This window comes from Amblyomma americanum, chromosome 3 (assembly GCF_052857255.1).
Source record: "Amblyomma americanum isolate KBUSLIRL-KWMA chromosome 3, ASM5285725v1, whole genome shotgun sequence".
NCBI classification, from domain to species: domain Eukaryota; kingdom Metazoa; phylum Arthropoda; class Arachnida; order Ixodida; family Ixodidae; genus Amblyomma; species Amblyomma americanum.
The window spans coordinates 166,691,695-166,711,740 of record NC_135499.1 but is presented as its reverse complement, the minus strand read 5'-3'; the positions used below and the strand labels follow the sequence as shown (position 1 = coordinate 166,711,740).

Genomic DNA, 20,046 nt, shown 5'->3' with positions numbered 1-20,046 from the left:
AAGCGCAGCGGCCAGCGAAACAGACCTATTCGCGCCAGCGCGGGTTAGAATCCAACTTGAGGTCGTAACTATGGTTTCTTTTTCCCTGCTTTCTCGTAGGCTGGTCACCGACAACTACCGCCGCATGTATTCGCTCGCATAAGCGTTCTAATTCTAACGCATTGGAAACGCGCGCTACGAATTTCTTCGTGACTTCCAGAGCGCGCTAATAACTGGAAAACTTTTACGACTGCAAGGTGAAACTGCAGCAGGGAGATCGTACAGAACCACGAGGAAGAATAGGAACTCTCTGCCCATCGACAGAATAGGTGGCGCACCTGATATCAATCTGCATCTTTCATGGCTCATTTTCGTGAATAGCTCTCCATATGCATTAACCACACTGAGCAAGGCTGAGGCATGGCTACAATTGAAACGTCCGCAAAATATACTTAAAAGAACGATATTCCCTGTTCATGCGTGCTCTACTACAGCTCAATATTCCTTTTCATGGAGGTCTCTACATGTGTACTTACAAATCCGTGTTACTTTGCATTCCTACATACGCTGTGCGCTTTCCTCAATAAGTCTTGCATCAGCAGCACCAACACCAGACAGATACAGTTATGTAGTTTGAGCCCCATAATGCCATATCTCATAGTAATAGACCCGCGGCACTTCAGATAATATGATGCTAGGCTGGAGGATAAATAACTAAAATAAAACAAATCGATAAACGAATTAATCGAATTTAACTCCACGGAAAACTTGTACTGAAAGAAAACAAGTTCTTGTATTAGTGGCAACAAAATCGGACATGCCATCGCATAGTTTGTACCCAATAATTATATCTCATTGTAGCAAACCGATGGTGGTTTGTATAAAATGTTACGTGCATTGAAACCAGACAAATGAACTAAACAGAACAAATGAGTGAAATAATAAATAAACCAATCAATCGACCAGTGCCAAACATTTCATCATAACCATTCTGGTTACGCCCACTGCAGGCCAAAGGCCTCTCCCATCTCTCTCCAATTAACTCTGCTCTGTGCAAGCCGCGGCCGCCCTATCCCCTCAAACTTCTCATTCCCACCCGCCCACCCAATTTTCTGCTGCCCCGTGATACACTTGCCTTCTCGCCTTCTCTTGGAATTCAGTCCGTTTCTCTTGACGACCATCGGCTATCTTGCCTTCGCATTACATTATAGCGTTTTGTGCTGAAGCACGGAACCCTGCTTTGGAAATAAAAACCAGAAACTCACATCTGACAGCATTAACGAGAAGACGCGATTACTGCACGAGGAGTTTCAATGTCTTTGTTTTTATTAATACATCTGATCCCGGAGACAGAACTTCACACGACGTTTAATAGCAAAAAAATGAGGCAACTGTGATCCGCAATGATAAATAAATATCACCTTGAATGGTGACTAGTATTGCTCACCGTGCTGGAGGCGCGTTCAGCGCAAGTTTGGCTGGCGCTGATCTGACTTCTGAAACACCATGCAATGTGGCTGGCGACCTAACATTTAAGGGCGCTCAACTGGACTAGTGTGGAGGGATTGGGATAACATTTTACTTTCGCTCGCCAATCTATTCCTATTCTGGTTCTATTACAATTCTCATTCTACTGTCTTTAGCTCAATACCGAGTCGGCCATTCGCTACTGAGCTTAGCTCACTACTGAGCTGATTTATGGAAAGACGTCTCCCTGCTCTACGCTATAAGTGGAGAGGAAGAGTGTGGAGAGAGCAGGTGGGGGAGAGGAGGACGGTCTTCAGGTGTTAGGTGTGACAGCCTGTCTGGTACGGCGCCAAGTTGGTCTTCCCGCACACCATCTGCCACCCGCCACGGTTGGCAGTGGGAGGCTTCACATAGACAAACCTGGTCTTGTGACGTCACTTCCTGCCAGTCAAGAGGCTTTCGCTGGTCTGGCAGTGTCACTTCCTGTCTGGTGACGTCACGTCTCTCCAGCCAATCAGATTTTTTTCGCTCTGGTTGCTTCACTGAAGATTTCACTGCGAGCCAACCAATCCAGTGCGCCAGTGCGACGACGCCGGTCGCTGGGTTCTATCTACAACGAGGCTTCTATGCTATCACATAAAAAAAAAAAATCTGAAAGGTATCGGGCTATTTACTTCGGTCTGGAACCAACATGTCGCTTACAAGTTTACCGACTTAATACTCCCCAGTGCTGCGGAGGCAGCTGTAGCCAGCTAAGTCTGGCACCGGAATTTTCACACGCGCAGCCCGTTAAGGCCACTGGCATTAGGACGGCTGATGAAGTGGAGATTCTTGCATGCTCTAAAAGGACGGAACAGAGGCCAAGAAGGAAACATCCTAAGGCGTAAGAAAGCGATAAGAACGCTCTTCCCTGCCGGTAATGGACTGGCCGTAATCTAGGGCACGAGGCTCAAGAACGCTCTTAAAGCAAATGCAGGCCACCGAGTGGTGAGTAAGAGCAGCAACAGAAGTACACTAGCCACTCGCCTTTGTGTGCCCACAGTTCGAAGAACGAGAGAAGGGGGCAACTATGACCGAGCTAGTTTCGCTCAGAGCCACACACAAATTAACTTCTGCTCTTCTCGTTCCCGCTCTGATGACGCAAACCTCAAAAGAAGGGGCAGAAGAAAAAGAAGGTGAACCGGCCAGAAGAAAAAGTAAAAAAGGATAAAAAAGTAAACGAAGGAGAAGAAGAAACACCCAGTTGAGGTGACAGCTGACACAAACCTAAGGGCAGTCAAACATCTGGTTTCGCTTTCTCCTTCACCCCCTCCCCTCTTCTTAACTGACAGTGAGGGATGGCACTGAGAGTTTATTTACAGCAACATGACTTTCGGATTCCGGTTCGCACCTGTTGCGAGGCCAGGCTCGCGTGTTAAGAATGACTGACAAGAAAAAAGAAATAGGCAATGACAGCCAACAATGGGGAGTACAGAATGAGCCCCAAATAGCTGCGTTCTGTTTCTGGTTAGTGGCGCAAACAAAATACACAGGTAGCAGAATGTCTATATTTGTGTAGTCGTTCGTATATACGAAATACATACGAAATACAAGCAGTGCGTTAGGTGATCGAAAAGTCATCACCATTTTTTCTAAAGGCCAGTTGGAAGTGCATAATTGTTTTTTTTTTTCACAATATTTGGTGGTTGGCATTCGTAGCAGAAAATGACAGGTGGTTAAAACTGCATTTTCACGTGTTTCGGGTCAACCACAATGTTTAGCATTTGACTACTCTTCGCTTCGGTCTTTGCTTTCTTTGATTCTTCCCAAAGCGCAGCCACTATAGAGTTCAAGGACACACAAAATCTGGTAATCAAAGCTTAAATAGAGGTTATAAAGCAGATTTGAATGTTTTTATAGCTCAAGGTTAAATCTAATTTATCCCTAGCAAGCCGCTAACTTCAATATGCAGCTGATAAGCGGCCAGCTAACAGAAAACGCAAACTGCTAGTCACTCTACATTTTATTATGCGATACGCACTCAATATCCAAATACAACGGTGAACTAAGACAAAAAAATAATAAACTGCGTGAATGAGGTCTTTTCTTCATAATGCTTTGATTTTTACCATGCTTTTCTCTAGGGACACTAAAAGGCGCGCACGCTAACGCGCGAAAGCCTATACGTGTAGAACAGACGCAAGCATGTGCAAACATGCGCAAGCCCCCATTCTCGCGCATGAACGGACAAAGAAAAAACGGGCAGCATATGCGGAAGAAAAACGAGAGGCGCTTTACAGCTTCACCCAAAGCGAAAACCACTTTTTTTTATTTGAAGGTGAAATGCATGCAGACGCATTGAAAAGTAGAGCGTTCGCTGGAACCCCAAAGAAACTTGCCACACTTTGCGTTTTGCGAACTTTTCGCTCTTCCCTCCGGAGACAAAAATAGCAAAAGGGAGCAAACTCCACTAAACGGAGAAAAAAGAGGATGTGTAAGAAGCAAAGAAAGAAAGAAAGAAAACTTGCAATGGAGCGAAGCGTGCGGAACGCATCGGCCGCTGCCAGGCAAGGCTAATAGCCCGGCGGAAAAGTCGATGATCCACTAAAAGCAGTCCGCTGTTAGGGGTCACGGTACGAGGCTGTGTCTCCCTTCCTGGCAGCACTCTTTCCCATCGGTGGCCGCCGCATACGTACGCGTATATACCGTCATTTCCATCGCATCGCTGGTCCATCTCTCCCGAGGCAAGGCAAGCCGGTGCTCCCCTCGCCTCGGTCGCCAGGCCTGCCACCCATAAATCAACATACGCCACTGGCCATCGCGGGACAGATGAGTTGTGTTTGGGCAGCGCGCCTAGCTGTGCGATCACCCGGCACAGCCAATCACGTCGCGAAGCGATGGCAGTAATAGAGAGAGAGAGAGAGAGAGCAGGAGAGAGAAAAGTGCGCTTAGCTGCCCGTGGCACAAAGGAAAAGTGCTTCTTCAGCAAAGAAGAGACAGATAATAAAAACGCTCAGCGTCCCGGATTCGCGCTGTTCCATCAAAATCGTCGCCGTCTGCTGCCGCCCCGGCCACGCGCGTTCAGCAACGAAGGCAGTCAGCGAGGCAGCCGTAATTAGCGCTAACTGGACGCTCGGAGAGGCCTGGTCTCTCAAGCAGCGTTTTTTGCCGGCGCTTTGACGGCGGCTGGTGTAGGCGGCGAATGTGAGACAGAGAGAAAGAGGGAAGCGCAAAGGAAAGGGCAGTCGCCAGCACACGTTCATCATTCCTCGAGGTCGCGTATTACAGCCGGTAGTTCGCGCTGTCCTGTGCTTGTTTGCATTACCCTTCTCTCTCTCTATTTCCGACTTGTGTGCAGGATAGGAATATGTGTCCGGCACATGCATACACTCACTCACAAACACACAGTTCAAGCTTTCTCCCGAGAAGGCGAACGTCGGATATGAGCGAGTGAATATTTATAAGTGTCCGAGCTTTCCTCCCCCCTCAATCGCCGGTTACACCTGAGCTTCGCCGGCCAAGTTGTTACAACGCCGCGGCTGCTGGGCATAACGTCGCCGCCCGAGCTGCTGGCCGCATCGGCCGCCGGACACAGCGAAACCTTAAGGCTGGTTTGTATGCAAGCGATTCGGCGAATTGAGCCAACAACGGCACAGCGCTGCGAAGCTTTTCGCGAGCTTTCATTTCACATGCGTCGTCGCTGCGCGTTTTCTACCGCTGATAATTAGCAAGTTATGATAATTAGCAAGTAGAGCATGCCGGAGCACATGCCACCTGCACAGGCGACGTCGCTGACTCGTTATCCCGAAGTTCAGCTGCAGCAAATGGACCAATAGCGTAGGTACAAATGTGGCGCATTGGAGAAAATGTGTGATAAAGTAAGGGACATCGTGCTCACCTTCCTCACTTGAGACAAAGTAACTAATTGCAGGAACCCTGACTGCCGCACTGAGCTGTGACAACTTGAACTATTCCGCGGCCGAAGAAGAGGACGCGGAGAGATGAGGTGTCGGTAGTCGATAGATCATACAGCCGTATAACCTCAAGTCCTCCGCTTCGCCGATGACTGTGTCTTGCTCCCCACAATTACCACTCCTGATGACCAGCAGCTTCTAAATGAGTATGCAATTTGCTGTTCTGCGTCCGGTGAAATGCCTCACAGATAAGCATCAATTACACCAAACGAGATGTCTTTCACTAAGCGCGCGTTACCTTCTTGTTTCGACTAGTCATTTAACACTTGGTCGCTGCAAAGGGTACACGAATAGAAATATGGCATCATTTTAATGAGAGCATGTCATGGTTATACACATTTAGTTAAAGTTCTAATAAATTAAGTTGCATCAGGTGCACAATGCGTGGAACTCCTAAAGAGCCCAAATTACTCATGTACAAAACCCTCGTCCGTCCTATTCTTCAATCGCTTCAAATGTGTGTAATCCTCACAAGCACTGTGAAATTAATCGAACTGAATCCTTACAACGAAAAGTTATAAGATTTATCTGTTGCGGCTATGACAATTACTTTTCACCCTCATCTTCCTCTAGTTTATAAACTTAAGTCGACCCTCACCCCGCCCGAAAACTGAATCTTTGAAGCTTCTCTACTGTACTGTGCATTTTGCCTGCTGTCTTTTTGAAGGTAATCATATACCGTCTTCTACACTATTAGCAACTGGGATGCATCAAAATCTTAACATTCAACACATTTTTGCAGGTACTAACGCTAATACAGTTTCTTTCCTCATATTATAGAGATTTAGAAATCGTTACATAGCAACATTGCTCACTTTCACTTCCAGGTTTCTTGTTTGAAATTCAGTTGTTTTAAATTTCTGTGGTATACTGTGATTTCTTTCACATTGTCTTTACATTTTATTTTTGATAATGCGCTCTTAGAGCGTCAAATTTCCTATTGTCTAGTATTTTAATGTAACCCACTTCTGCTATAGCGCCTGAATAGCGCCGCAGTATTTTCGAATAAAATAAATAAATAATCGATAAAAGAAAAAGAGATCATGCGAGGAAATATTGAGGACGACTACCTACTGAGAAAGAAAACGGTGGCAGTGATAGCAGAAAAAGAACAGTAGAACGCACCGCGCCGATTTCGCCTCCCTATTCTTAGCCGATACCCCAGTGTGGGTACGCACCATTTATTGCAGTAGGAACAAGAACAACAAGTACAACAACAACAATAACAGCATCAGTGTGGTGGGATGGACGCAAGCGTGTTAGGATGGACCATGAGTTTGGTGTCGATACCTGCGAAGCATGCCTGCGTGGTTTGACAGAAGCGAAAAAAAAGGACGAAGGGAGAGAGAGAGAGAGAGAGAGAGAGAGAGAGAGAGAGAGAGAGAGAGAGAGAGAGAGATAACTGACCTCTAGGGACGATCTCGAAGCGGCAGGGCTCCTTCTGGCGGCCGACCTTGTTGGAGGCCCAGCAGAGGAGGGTGCCGTAGTCTGTCCTGTCCCGCGGCACGTACGCGGCGATACTGCAGCTCCCGTCGGACATGAACGTCTGTAGCTCGTGGCTGCGCCCGCTGCCGTTGAAGGCCCATTGGAAGGTTACCTCCTTAGGGTACGCTTTGACGTTGCACGACACTTGAACCAGCTCGTGCATCAACACCGGATACACTTCGGCCTGCCACGGAAGACACACCGGCGTGTCTGCGCAATGGGAGGACATAGGGGGACGCGTCAGGGATGCGCCAGCGGAAGACGCGCCCAACACCTACGAGACGAGTGCTTAGCGGAAAATAACTCCTTTGCATGTCCTAGAGGCTCGCCTTGCTCAGATCGGCTCGCCAATCATTGTTTTGGGCGTCTTGTTTTCGTGACAGAGTGGGACTTCCTGGCATTAACGGACGTCTTTGATTCTTTCGCCATTCCTGTCTTTTCCTTTTTCACTCCCCAGCACATAGAGTTTTTAAAGTGAAAGCTGGAGACACCGTCTATGCGAGTTTCTTAAACGACACTGCATCCATTGCGGGAATGCCGGGAAGACGAAGTTTCTTACTCCTTGATTTAAAGGCGGCGCCTTCGTACAATACCGGCTACCTTTAAATGTTAGGGTACTCCTTGCATGCAAATGGCAACGGGTCTACGTCGGTCTATACCTGTATTTTATGTCTCATACTTGCGGGAAAAGGTTGATAACAAACGAAGGAGATACTGACACTGCACGCTGAGCCGGAGCTCGTTGCTGACCGTCTCGCCCACGGTGTTGATGGCGACGCAGGTATAGCGTCCCGCGTTCAGCCTCTGGATGGCCTGGAACACGAGCGACTGGTTGCTCGTGATGACCTTGGCCGCGGGGTCCGAGTGGACGTCCTGGCTGCCCTCGAAGCGCCAGATGACCTCGCTCACGCGAGGGTTGGCATCTATGCTGCACTCCAGGTACACGTCTTGGCCTTCGTAGATCTCCTCCAGCCGAAGCCGCTTGCCCAGCTGGAGGGTCACCAAAGGCTTGTCTGCATCACCCGACGGGACGAAGGATCGTCACGAAAGCTTCTCTGCACTAAGCCCAGTTATCACCGCGTCCCTTTCCGGAAAACGCTGCGCGTTGCCTCTTCGACTGAAAGCGTTCAGATAATTTGATTAAATGCGGATGGCTTGAACGTCCAGGATCTTAGAGGAGGGCTCCTCCGACGCTGTTGGTGTAGGCACAATATTTATAGTTTGAGGGTAGCTACGCGAGGGCTGAAAAGCGTGCGACCCTTTGCGGGCGTGGTGAAGTGATGAGGAAACTGGGCCATAGTTACTGTATGGGCCTGCATTATGTAACGATTCATTTCTTTTTCATTTCATGTGGTCCTCTGCCATTGGGGTCCTCCATTGGTAGCACCACCCAGTGACGTAGGCCGTGGGAGAAGACGTCATGATAGTCGCGGCAGAAACAAGCCCGTGCTGTATAAACGCGTTCCACGCTCATGTCACACTGGTGGACCGGAACCGACGCCGAGGAATGACTGAAAAATTCGACGCGTCTTACGAGCTTAAAGAGCTCTATCGGCGTTAAACCCACCTCGGCAAAGAAACTGGGCGGTAATTGTGCGACGAATCTGCCTGCGTTGCGGAGATTTGAAAAGGTCGGCTGGGTCTGTGATTGGTAGTTTGCTTTCTCACCTCTTCCTGCTTTCTTCACGATTGATATCACGGCTAAATGAAATAGAAACAAGAATCGTTACAAGATAGTATCTGGCTGCATTACGTTAAGCGTGGTTTGTGGAAGTTGCCTAATGGGACTGCGTGGATAACAGTGAAGGCCGGGAAAATAGATTTTCTGGAGGGTTTTTACATTGAAGTTTCGAACGTTACGCCGAGGTGTCTAATTATATTTATTAATTAAATAATTATATTTCATAATTCGATAATTATATTCCATAATTAGACACCCTGAGACGTGCGTAGGAGCTGTATGTTTGCGAGTTTTAATCAGATAACTCACTGGCTGGGCGAAAATGGCCAACCTTGGTAATCTACAAAATTATTGATAAGTGTTAGCGGCAAAGCAGACTATGGTAAGCCAAGAAACACTGTAAGAGGCATGCTGTGTTTGTGTTGCGTGTTGTGTAAAAGATGTTCTGTGCGTGAGCTGTGTAAGACGCGTAACATGATGCGTGTGTTATGCAAGATATATTCTCTGTTAATTACTCCGTGAAGAACAGTATGTACTCACAATGCACATCGATGCTATAAGAGGCTTCGATGAAACTTCCTACGATGTTAGGGTTTTCGGCGACGCATCGCACTCGTTTGCTGTTGTCATCTCTCGTCGGAGTGTAGGTGACCACCGAGAAGACACGCCTTCCTATGTGCATCACCTAGGAAATACGCAGCACAAAAAGGAAGTTTGCAACGCAAGTTTTTCAATGCAGCAATAATGTAACGAGAAAACGCTATCAAAGCATCCAGTCAGGCCATGCAGCACAGGTAATCGGACCAATATTTGCAAATGGATGGTTTTATTCTATATTTTCTAAGACCTGCCTTTGAAAATTCGTTTCCAACATTAGGCCGATTATCTGTGCTGCTTGGCAGTCGTTAAAAAAGGCAACAATGCCTAGGGTGAACTATTACAGCAGCTTCAGAAAAAGGAGTAGGAAGAAGATAAAGGATTACCTTTACCTTATTCCAACTCCTTTCTCTGAAGGTGCTGAAGGCTAAACACAGAGGTAAGGGCGCTTCGTGAATTCACCATACCATGAATGCGCTGGACCCGCAGAATCCAGAGTGTGGAAACAGTGAGGTTATACACAAACGCTCAAAAGAGACAGATAAAACAAGAGTAAATGAGAGTTTAGCGCCTTTTTTTTTGCAGCCGTATGGCTGCGCTTAGGTGGATGCAAATGACAAGTTGTTAAGTTAAAAAGTGCACAGGTATAATCATGTCTCAGCTGAGATGCACCGACAGTTTAATTAATATTTTAGTATATTGTTTTCTTTGCAGTAAATATGAAGGAACAAGCTCCCGGAAAAATTTCGCTACTGGAACAGGGGCATATTTATTAAGTAGGTTATAAAGCGCGAACACGATAGCATTTGCTAGATAATGGGTTAAATATATTAGCTGATTCATTCTTTCTGCGTGGGCTTGGTTTAAGCTATTCGGAGCGCAAAAAAAAGAAGCCATACGTGTGTCGGTTCGAACTGGCGTAGTTTGCCTTGCTCCTATTGAAACTCTCTAACAGATACCCAGCCGTCCCGCTCCCCTTCCCCCTCTCCTCGCTCCTACTTGGATTCCGTCATTGTAATTATTTGTCATGACAAAGGAAAGCATACTTATGAACTACATTGAGCTAGATGGTACAGGTCGATGCGACATGATGCCAGGGATAATTCCATCCAAGTATGGGCGAGAATCAGGCTCTTTTTTTATTTAGTACTTTTGCACCAGGCACGATTCATTCAAAAACCTTTTCAACTACGACGAGCAAGTAAGCATAAATTTGTTTGATGAATACGGCCCACGTGTTCTTTTATATACTGCTCGCACTTGTACATGCATGATGACTGTGCCAGCACTAAGAAACACGAGAGAAAGTAGACATAAATAATCTTATTGCTAGTTGGTGTACGGTAGTTGGCTTGAAAAACACGCATTTCTTACCTCGTAAGAATGGTATACATAAGAAACACGTAGATGGGAGAATGGGAGAGGTGCAAACCTTCACGTGGTCGGCGGATATCTTTGTCTCGCCGCGCCACCAGGTGATGACGGGCGGCGGACGGGAGCCGGCAGCCTCGCACTCGATCTCCGCCGGCAGTCCGGCTGCCAGAGGGCGCTGCTTGGACCGAATGCGCACCATGGATGGCTTGACTGCGAGAGGGGCGGGGCACAATAAGCAGTGTCTGTGATAATTCTGGACGCAATGGATGAATGTGCTGGGTGTTGGGTCCCTCAGAGAAAGCAAAATTAAAATTCTCCCGACTGAGCTCAGGGACCGATTTATGGGCCCCTCCTGTAGAGGGTGGTTGGGGTAGAGGTGGGTGGGCTATCTTATTTGAACACTGTATCCTCGGACTTTTTTAGGCGAGAAAGTGGGGTTCCGTTTGGTTTTTCTATGTGAAATTTCTCGTTTGCAGGAGGTACCTACTTCCCCTGGCTAAACCGCCGGCTTGCTCACATTCAAATTTTGAATGGAAGGGACAGTTAGTGATAACTTTCCTTGTATACTGCGTTTTGGTCTAGTACTTGCCTAAATACGACAAAATTAATCGAAAGTACACATCGTACGTGACGACGCCGGGCTAAAAATGACGGGTTTTTCAACGGCTGCACCAGCAGCGCCATCTTTCGCCCCCAAATGTTGGGCTGCACTCGTCGTTTGGCGCGTCGCTTTCCTTGTGCCATTCTGCTGGTGACAAGAGTTGGTGCTTCTGGTACAGCTGTTGCAAAACCGTATTCTTTGGTCCGGCATCATCGCATACAATGAGCACGGATTCAGGCAAGTACGCGACCCAAACTCGTATAACACAAAACTTTATACTAAGTTCCATCTGTTCGCGAACAAGCCAGCGGTTTTTCAGAGAGATTTTTTTTTTCAATTTTCTCTGAGCGACACAACACTCAGTTCTCTATACTTCTGAATTTATTGCGCTTAGTATTGGAACTAGCTCGACATAAAGCCCACAAAAAGGCACGGACAGACTAGCGCCTTCACCCATCCATGTCTCTCTGCGTGCTTAGAGTCGTATACACATGTGTTACCAACTAGCATAAATTCATACCTTATATTTACTATAACAGGACGAAGCTCTAATCGTAGTACCTACTAAGCTTCCCACAAGGCCTATGTATTCAAGTCGGCGCAGTGGAGAGGATGAAAACTTTTTGTTTACCTGAATTTCGCTCCACTAGAGGTGTTAATACGAGGTGCTCTCGTTTGTGAAACCCTGGATATGGCAGGGAGATGGTTCAGCACAATAGCCAAACGGGCGAGTTGGTGGTACATATTGGTGGAAAACAGCGCAACGACGCGGACAGAGTGGAAGAAAATACAGGACAAGCGCTGACTCACAACTGAAATTTATTTAAGCAAAGCAGTACATTTTATAGACAAAGTGGCCAACTTATCAGCTAGTACCTAGACAAAACCCAAGTTTCTACGTGGCATCGAGGTATGCAACCTCACTCTCATATAATGAAATAGATGGCTTACTGACACATAACCTTGGTGATGAATGTAATAAGAGCTCGGTTCTGGTGCTACATAATAAACTGGGCCACATCATACATGATACCGAATGGAATGAAAAAAGCTCCACCAAATTTATTGTAATTGCATAACAAAAGTAAAATGCAGCGTGCTACGAAACTTCGCGGAAAAACGAGAAATGATAGCTAATGTTCACGCTCACCCTCGATTCTGCTTGTTTCTTGTGGACTTGAAATTATAACGGAATATTTATCTTCGAAGTTCGATGCCCCCCCCCCCCCCCCCCCCCCCCCTTCCCTCTGTTTGAGAAAATGCAAACAGCCCGTTTCTCCGAACGACGCCCGATTACATTTCTCTCGGAGCTCGCTTATCGCTATGAGTCCATTCTGAGTTACTAATGAAAAGAAGCATCTTTTAGCCGACTGCTTCTAGCCTCTTGTGGCTCAGACTGACAAAAAATTTAATGACTTTTCTTCTTCGACTGCGAGAATTACTCTGCGCTCAGGCACATTCTGCCACTTGCAGTCTTTATTCTTGATAGCGCTGAGAAATTCAGCCGAGGAATTCCGTATTAACGCTGTCGACCTGCGGAGAAGATTAGCAACTCCAGCGTCACCTTGAAGCATCCGGCTTTATGATTGTGTGTCATTTGCATAAACTTTAAACAATTATTTTTTTCTTTCTTCCGCCGAGAGCAGTGTAGGCGGTGAAGTTCGGCGTAGGAGAGGGAAAGAGGGGGCGGGGAATAGGCGCACGTGTTAAGGAAGAAATGAAAATTCGAGGCAGTGACACAAATCACATTTCCAGCGCACAAATGGCTGTGCTCATTTCATTTCGGATTATAATTTTCCGTTGTTCTTTCCAATAATTCGCGCGCAACTCAAGCCCCGTGCGGCTGCTTTCCTCAGCATCATCGCACGTTGAGACACGATTCGCCAGAAGAAGAGAGGTAAGAGGCGAATAGCGAATGAACTTTACCGAGCCCGAACTGAGCGAGCGTTTGAATATAATCAGATAAGAACGCAGGCATCTAGCTTTCGTCAAAGAGGAGGCTAAAAAACATATTATAAAGACACCCACATCTTTCTCTTTTTTCTTTCAGCCAGACTTGTCATACTTTTGGTTTCTTGCTGGTTGTTTCTTGAGTCACGCAAACAACTGCAAAACATTTGCCTCCCATTTCTTCTTTTTCCTCCGGTGCGGATCGCTTATACAGCTCGCGGTCGGTCGGCGTACCGCGCTGTGCATGCTGGCGAACAATTTTTCTATGGTTCATTTGCCTTGCCTTTACTGCACCGGTGGCTGTGGGCGTCTAGCCGTCGGTGCGAGGCACTCTTGAAGGAGAGAACGCTTGTTTTCGATGCGTATACCCGCACACAGTGACTGCGCCCAGGTTAGGAAGAAGCCTGGGGCATGTTACGCAGAACGAAAACTGGAGTGGTGGACGGAGATGGAAGAAAGCAGGCGAGTGGGAAAGAAGGAACCAGGTGTAGGGGTTGCAGGTCGGGGCAGTAAACAGGATGCTCGGAGCTCTTGTCCACCCGAAGCACGTGGTGGCGGTGAAAAGCGGGAACGATGCGGCGGCGGTGAAAAAGAAAGGTAAGGAAGAAATGCATCAAAGGCGATTGGAAAGACAAAAAAAAATGAAAAAGAAAATGAGGTGAAAGGTCGCGCCAACTCGGCGAAGTCTGTGAAGAGAGAATAGGTATTATTTAACACTTCGCCTCTGTCCAGGGCTTCTCAGTACTGTGGGCGTCTACCAGATGTCGTCCAGCACTTAGGAACTTGCTGGACAAGAGCCTGAAGAAAGGTGATGCAGGGCTGTGGTTGGGGAACGGGCCAGTCAATGGGGGATGTAGGATGAAGTGTTGGATGCATTGCTTTCAGCGTTTTTGTACGGGATTCTTGGGCTGTGGGGCATTCCCACAGCTTGTGTGTGGGAAATAAGGGAGGTTCCAGCAGTGGGGAGAAGACGAAGCATCGCCCCAATTAGGGGTCAACATTTACACGCAGACGAGCGTCGAGTGCGGAGGTGCCGTATAAAGATATAGCTGGATGCCTGAATCTAGAAAAGTCGTCTAAAGTGACTCGACATTCCAGGGACCCTGCACCACTATTCCCACCTCTTTTTCCTATTATGTCGTTTGCGAGCTGCATCACCTGACCTTTTAATTGATGCTGCTCTGTCCTTTTTCGCCGAAGATCTTTGTACTAGTGTCTGAAAGCTAACTGAAATATGTTTAAGCGGAACACTGAAGTTGACTAAGCAGTTTTTTCTTGCTCAAGTTGGTGGGCTGAGTAATAGAACAGTCAGTGCCGCCTATTAGCTATGTCAGAAGATACGATAGGAACAGAACTAGGTATCTTATGAGGAACAGACTCGTCATACGCGTCCAAAGGTGTTCTGCTAATATGAGACCATGAAGCTATACTAAACGACATAGCTTTAATCTATTTTTCTTCTTTTGCTCTATGAAGACATAGATGAAAATATTTAAAAAATTGTACAAAATAATAGATTCTTAATTATCTTGTGTTTCAAAAAATGCTTTAATAGCTGATGCATTTATTATTTTCGCTTTAGAAGTACACGCGTTACACTTAACCACATTGACATTTAGCTCTAAATGAACGAGTTTTTTGGGCACTGTAAACCAACGCGCATTGAGCATGGATCGGTATTGCAGAAGACAATTGTCGGAGAACGAATGCCTGTCAGGATGCTTGCATCAAAAGAATTGACGTCAATGGCCCTTTATAAAATAGCGTAGTAGCTTTGATGAGGGGCCATCCGCGCTTTGCTGTGTTGAGTCGGCATGCTTTCTTCATTTTTTTTGTCTTACTCAAAATGAATTTTTCTCAGTAGAGACATGAAATAGAATCATTCTGGAGCAGTAAAGCGTTTCCTTTTTTATTAAGGCATATTCACTGACTGGTGGAACTGCGGTTTGGCGTTATCGTCTGCTCCATGTGGCTAGCAAGTAGCATCTTCTGCAGCACATGCCAACTTTTCAGCTGTATAGGAGGAGGGGTTTCCCGGGGGCGAATAGAATGCACTGCTGATCAAAAATGTTATTGTCCTAAAGCCTGAGTTATGAGTCCAGTACCGCCTTCGTGGAAAATGTCTTGCCCGCAGGGTTCATTGTCGAGCTGTGTAGTAGGGCACTTGAAGCTCATGAACATCGAAGAGGTGATCACAAGAGGCCTGCTCAAATTTCCAGCTTTTTAAGAATCGGAGGTGAAGTAAATGCCCTTGTACACGATTCGGCCGACTTGAATGTGAACCCTGTGGGTGGGGCACTTTTCACAAATGTTGCACGTTCGGGAAGAGAGTGAGGGTTCTGGAAAATGCGCCACATTTGGTCGCGTGATTCTTGTGAGCTGCTACTCGAAATTGATCTCTCTCATTTTTAAAGACTTTAAATTTCCTCGTTCCAGCTGAAAATATACTCAACGTTGACGGGCTGCGCGCACGAAAAGTTTAATGCCCTGATAGCGACAGCGCTGTGCACTTTTTTAGTTCACTGCTTCACGCATATTGGCTGCCAGAGGGAAAGACTGCGGAGGCTAGAAGAAAACCGACGCAACGCGTTTACGCGCACAGCTTGGCGTGCCGTAGACAGTCAAATCTCGCCAGTTCACGCTCGAACGGCAAAGCTCGGGAATGTTTCGATTGCCGCGAGCGAGGAAAAAGCGAAAACCGAAGTATACAGATGCGAACAGTGCATATGCCGGACTCGTCGTTGTGTGCAGACGAATACACACACAGGCTCGCACGCAACTAGCGTACCAAGGAACATGCAAATAAATTAACTCTAAACGCAAAATAAACGCTGCTTTCCGTTTTCGCATTCTTGATTTAATTTGTAGTAGAAGCTGTCCGTGACCCCCAAAAAAGAAGCAGAGGCAAGCAGTCGCAGATGATTGGATAGTTCCCCTTAAAGCGCCTCGGGTGAAACCGCGTTGGTTCTCACTCTGGAAAAGTGGGTTACTTACAGACGGGAACGGAGGCGAACTTTTCTTCCTTCGTTTCATCAGCCTTGGTAGTGAGTTATCGAGTAGAGTTGCTTTAAAATGTATGAAGATCTATTCCAAGGCCGTTGTCAGAAGGCTATGGGTTGAAGCAATCCTCAGGTCATTAGCTAATTAGAAAGACCGAAGTTTCGACTACTTGAGCAAACGCTGACTCCCGCAAAATGGAAGGCCTGTCATCAGCCGGTAATGTACGTACTATCTCCTTTGAGAAGCTGAAGTAAACGCTAAAGTGATAAAGATTCAGATTATTTAGCCTTAACCAGGAAATGCTTTAACCGATTTCTCAACGGCAGCACTTTCTTAACTAATCGCAGCAATGGCACATACACAAGATGTCGACAGCACGCTCAGTGGAAACGGTGTAGCTGCGTCGAGTCTGTGAGGTTTCTTTTATTTTACGGAAGCTCATACGTTACGCTTACATAAACTGTATTTCATCTTTTCGTGCTTTATTTTTTGTGTCTTGCTAAATTATCGAGTTCGTCATTACGGGTCGGTGCAGCGTGAGGGTTTTCAGTAAGGACCTTATAAACTCTAAGCGTCTAATCAGAAGAAAAGCTATCTCAGAAAAGTCGACGCAGGAAGCAAGAGAAGCGGGACAGATACACTAGTCAGTCATCATAATAATATGTTTGTTATAACTAACAAGACAATAGGCCAGTGATAATAGCCAACAGCACTGGTCAATACCGACCTCGCATCCAATTTCTCTTGATCGTTTTTTTATAGTATGGTTCGCGTTGCTTTCAATTAAGAACGTGGAAATACGAATGCTTCAATTATTTCTCGCATATCCGTACCGCTCGCGGCGGCTTAGAGGCACTCGCTTTCGGCTGCTGAGCTTTCTGCAAATTCGACCTCGACCGCGGTCATGGCAGTTCGGTGGAGGCGAAATTATTTCCTCCTTCTCTCCTGCGGCGTGCATCACATCCACGGTGCAGTTTTGATATGTACAATTTCGCGGATCATATTCTTACACGTTATCGTTTTCACAGCGTCGTCGAGGAATTGCCTTTTTCTCATGTGCTTTCAGCGTTTTAGTTTTGAAGTTGGCTTTACCTCAATAAGTGTATTGTAGAGGTGAAGCACGCTTTGCGAGATAGGTAGTGCAGAGCATGTTTCCCTTGAAAGAAGAGAAAAATAACTTTATTTCCCTGCGCAATATTTGACATTTTCTTCTTGAAGTCGTCGGCAAGACTTCATTACAGACAATGTCCTTCTGCAAGACACTGTTTTTTTAATTTTGTCCTCGCGGAGTGCATCTTAACTGCTTTAGAGGCGCTACGATTATTATATTCACAAGGGCTGAATAACGTTGCGCCAGCAGCATATTTCCCCCGCCTATCGCGTTGATCTTATATCGGACCATAAAACTCTAAAGACGCGTTTAAACTAGCACACATGAAAGGGATTCGATAACCTGTAGCATACTTTCACTTTCTGCATCCTACCGGGATCATTTATGTCGCAATCGCACAGCCTATCTTTTGTCGCTGATACGACGAACTCTGATAATTTTCGTGCCTTGGAGCTCCGATAAACTTCACAGTTTTATTAGGAGAGATTCAGCAGCAGGAGACACGTGAGCATCATAACATTCAAGGTAATAAGCATGCTTACCATCGTATCAAAAATATAAATGGCTCATACCGCGAGCCCTTCTCTCCTAGAAGTGGTTCTTTCTTTTTATTTCGGGCAGAAACTACTCAGTAATATTTACTTAGCCGCACTGTGACCTTTCCAAAACAGATTAAACCGACTACATCACGACCCTATTTTGCTTTCGTGACTTAGGACTGAAACACGGTGTTCTCTTAGGTACTCAAAATTTTCCAGCGTTTGCCACCTTTTTCGGCGCCCATCATATAACGGTAATCTTCTAATGTGCGACATCATACCACGAGGACTATAAAGCAAGCGACCCCCTTTGCAAAGACGACGTACGGGTTCGAATAGCACATACTAGATAGGCTCCCAGAGGACAGTATATTGAATAGAGAATAACTGACATACGAAGAATTCAAATCAAGTACAAAATAAAATATATTGCGGTTGCACATTCATGATAATGGAGGTTATTAGCGCTGGCTAGCTCTTGTCATTTTCCGGAGAACGACTTCGCGATTGCTGCTTCTGAATTATTAGAAAATTTGATTTATGCGTCTTTCATGTATGGATTCTACCTCTCGGGTCAGAGCTTGAAGACTTTGGCGTCTTTTAGAGGAGGCTTCTGCTGGTTGCCCTTACCTTTATTGCTGTCATCTGTCGCCATCTATCGCGGTCGGCTTAAAGCTCGAGCTCCCGCACCTTAGGGTTCGCACGTACCACGTGGCCTTGAACCATTGTTCCTTTCGTCAGCGCTTGTGCAGACGTGACAGCCCTTGCCAGGCTTGCGCCTCACCCCGCTTCCGAGCTCTGGTCGCCCGTTTACGAGCCGAATCTCTTGCCCGAGCTTCTGCACGATGTTTATTACTTTATGAGACTTGCGCGAGGTTTACCCGCACGTGGCAACCAGCCGCGAAACATCAGCGCGCCCCACATGGCGCCCTCTACAAAACTATAGATAACAAGAATCCTGTGATAGGGCGTGGCCAAGGGGCTGGTGACGCAAAACACGTCAGAGAAAGCCTCCTTTGCGCCATATTTGCACCATGTGCACCGGGAATAGGCTAGAGGCAGCTGAAGGCGGGGGGGGGGAGGGGAGGGGGGAGGGGAGAGTGCGTCGCCTGGAGCCTCGATAGAGTTGCGGTAGATAAAATGCTTCGGTGAAGTATCGTCTAAGATATAATGCTTCGAAGAAGTAGCGTCGTTCGCAACATTTTTTTTAGAACAAAGGCTCTTCAGACGCTTCCCCGTGGAAACAGGGGAACGCCACCAAGTACTTTTGCCATCCATATTCTTACATATGAGCGCACGAAATTTGTGTCCGTTTTGAAATGTAGCAGCGGTTAAAGGTTAAACGATTATGAGGCACTAACAAAGCAAAAACAGCACAGAAGTTTTAGTCAGTGTTCATGTTTTTTTCTCTCTTCCTCGCGGTGCGATTCAAGTGACTGCTGAGAAAGTGAGATAGTTATTTTGTCTTTCACTTCCTTCACCCCATTTATTTTTTCGCTTGGCGTATCTCCGAAAGCTTGAATGCCACCATGCCATCACTGCTACCATGCGGCTATGACTGCTACGCGTAGGCGTTTAACCTACGCCTTAAAAGCTAGCGCTCTAGAAAAATATAAAATCAAGAATGAGCTGCTGGTTACAAGGTTTACGTAACCAGCGCCTCGGGGGTCCTTTCTATCTAAAGTCAACAGAGCGAGAGGTAAAAGGCCCCTCGGCGGCTAGGCACGCCGCCGCTTTCCCAGCGACGCGTGGGAGACCTCCTCGCGCTCCGTGACGCCGACCTTTTCTTCTTGCGTTTCTCTGCCGCTGTTGCCGCGTCCGCTCTGACGAGCCGACGGCGAAGGGCTCAAAGCCAGAAGACACACTGGCGGGTGTGCTTTTCGTTCCCGTCGGCGGCGGCGAGCGTGGACGACGATGGCGCCCCGCGGTGTTTGCTTCTCCAACTCACCCCAGCTCCCCAACGATGCGCTAGCGAGCGCGTGCCGGCAGCGCAAACAGCGACCAGCCTAGCCGCCCGTGTCGCAAACTTTATGGGGCAAGCTTGGGAGGACAAACACTTGCCACGCGGCGGCCCCACGGTTTTGTCCCAACTCGCTACTGGCTGGCTTGGCTCTCTCCACATGTGTGTGCTCTCGCGAGTGTGCACACTTTGCCTTTTGTTGTTGCAGCCTGCGCCGCTGGAACGAGGAGGCTGGCGGGAAGGCTCTGCGCAGCTCACCAGCCTCGAAAGGGAGGAAGCTGTCCCATCAGTTGCGGTGAACCTGACGGATATTTGTTTACGCAGCGCCAGGACGGGTCGGGTCTGGGTC

At 47.1% G+C, this 20,046-nt stretch overlaps 1 protein-coding gene across 1 annotated transcript in view; it reads right to left on the bottom strand.

Annotated features, from left to right (window-relative positions):
* Positions 1-20,046, bottom strand: part of LOC144123448 (neural cell adhesion molecule 1-like) — a 192,638-nt gene that overhangs the window by 10,459 nt on the left and 162,133 nt on the right. The window contains exons 5-8 of the mRNA XM_077656274.1: positions 10,595-10,746; positions 9,106-9,250; positions 7,604-7,897; positions 6,807-7,094 (exon numbers count right to left, since the gene is read on the bottom strand). Of these exons, the coding sequence (XP_077512400.1) occupies positions 6,807-7,094; positions 7,604-7,897; positions 9,106-9,250; positions 10,595-10,746 (879 nt within the window). The remainder of the gene's footprint in view (positions 1-6,806; positions 7,095-7,603; positions 7,898-9,105; positions 9,251-10,594; positions 10,747-20,046) is intronic.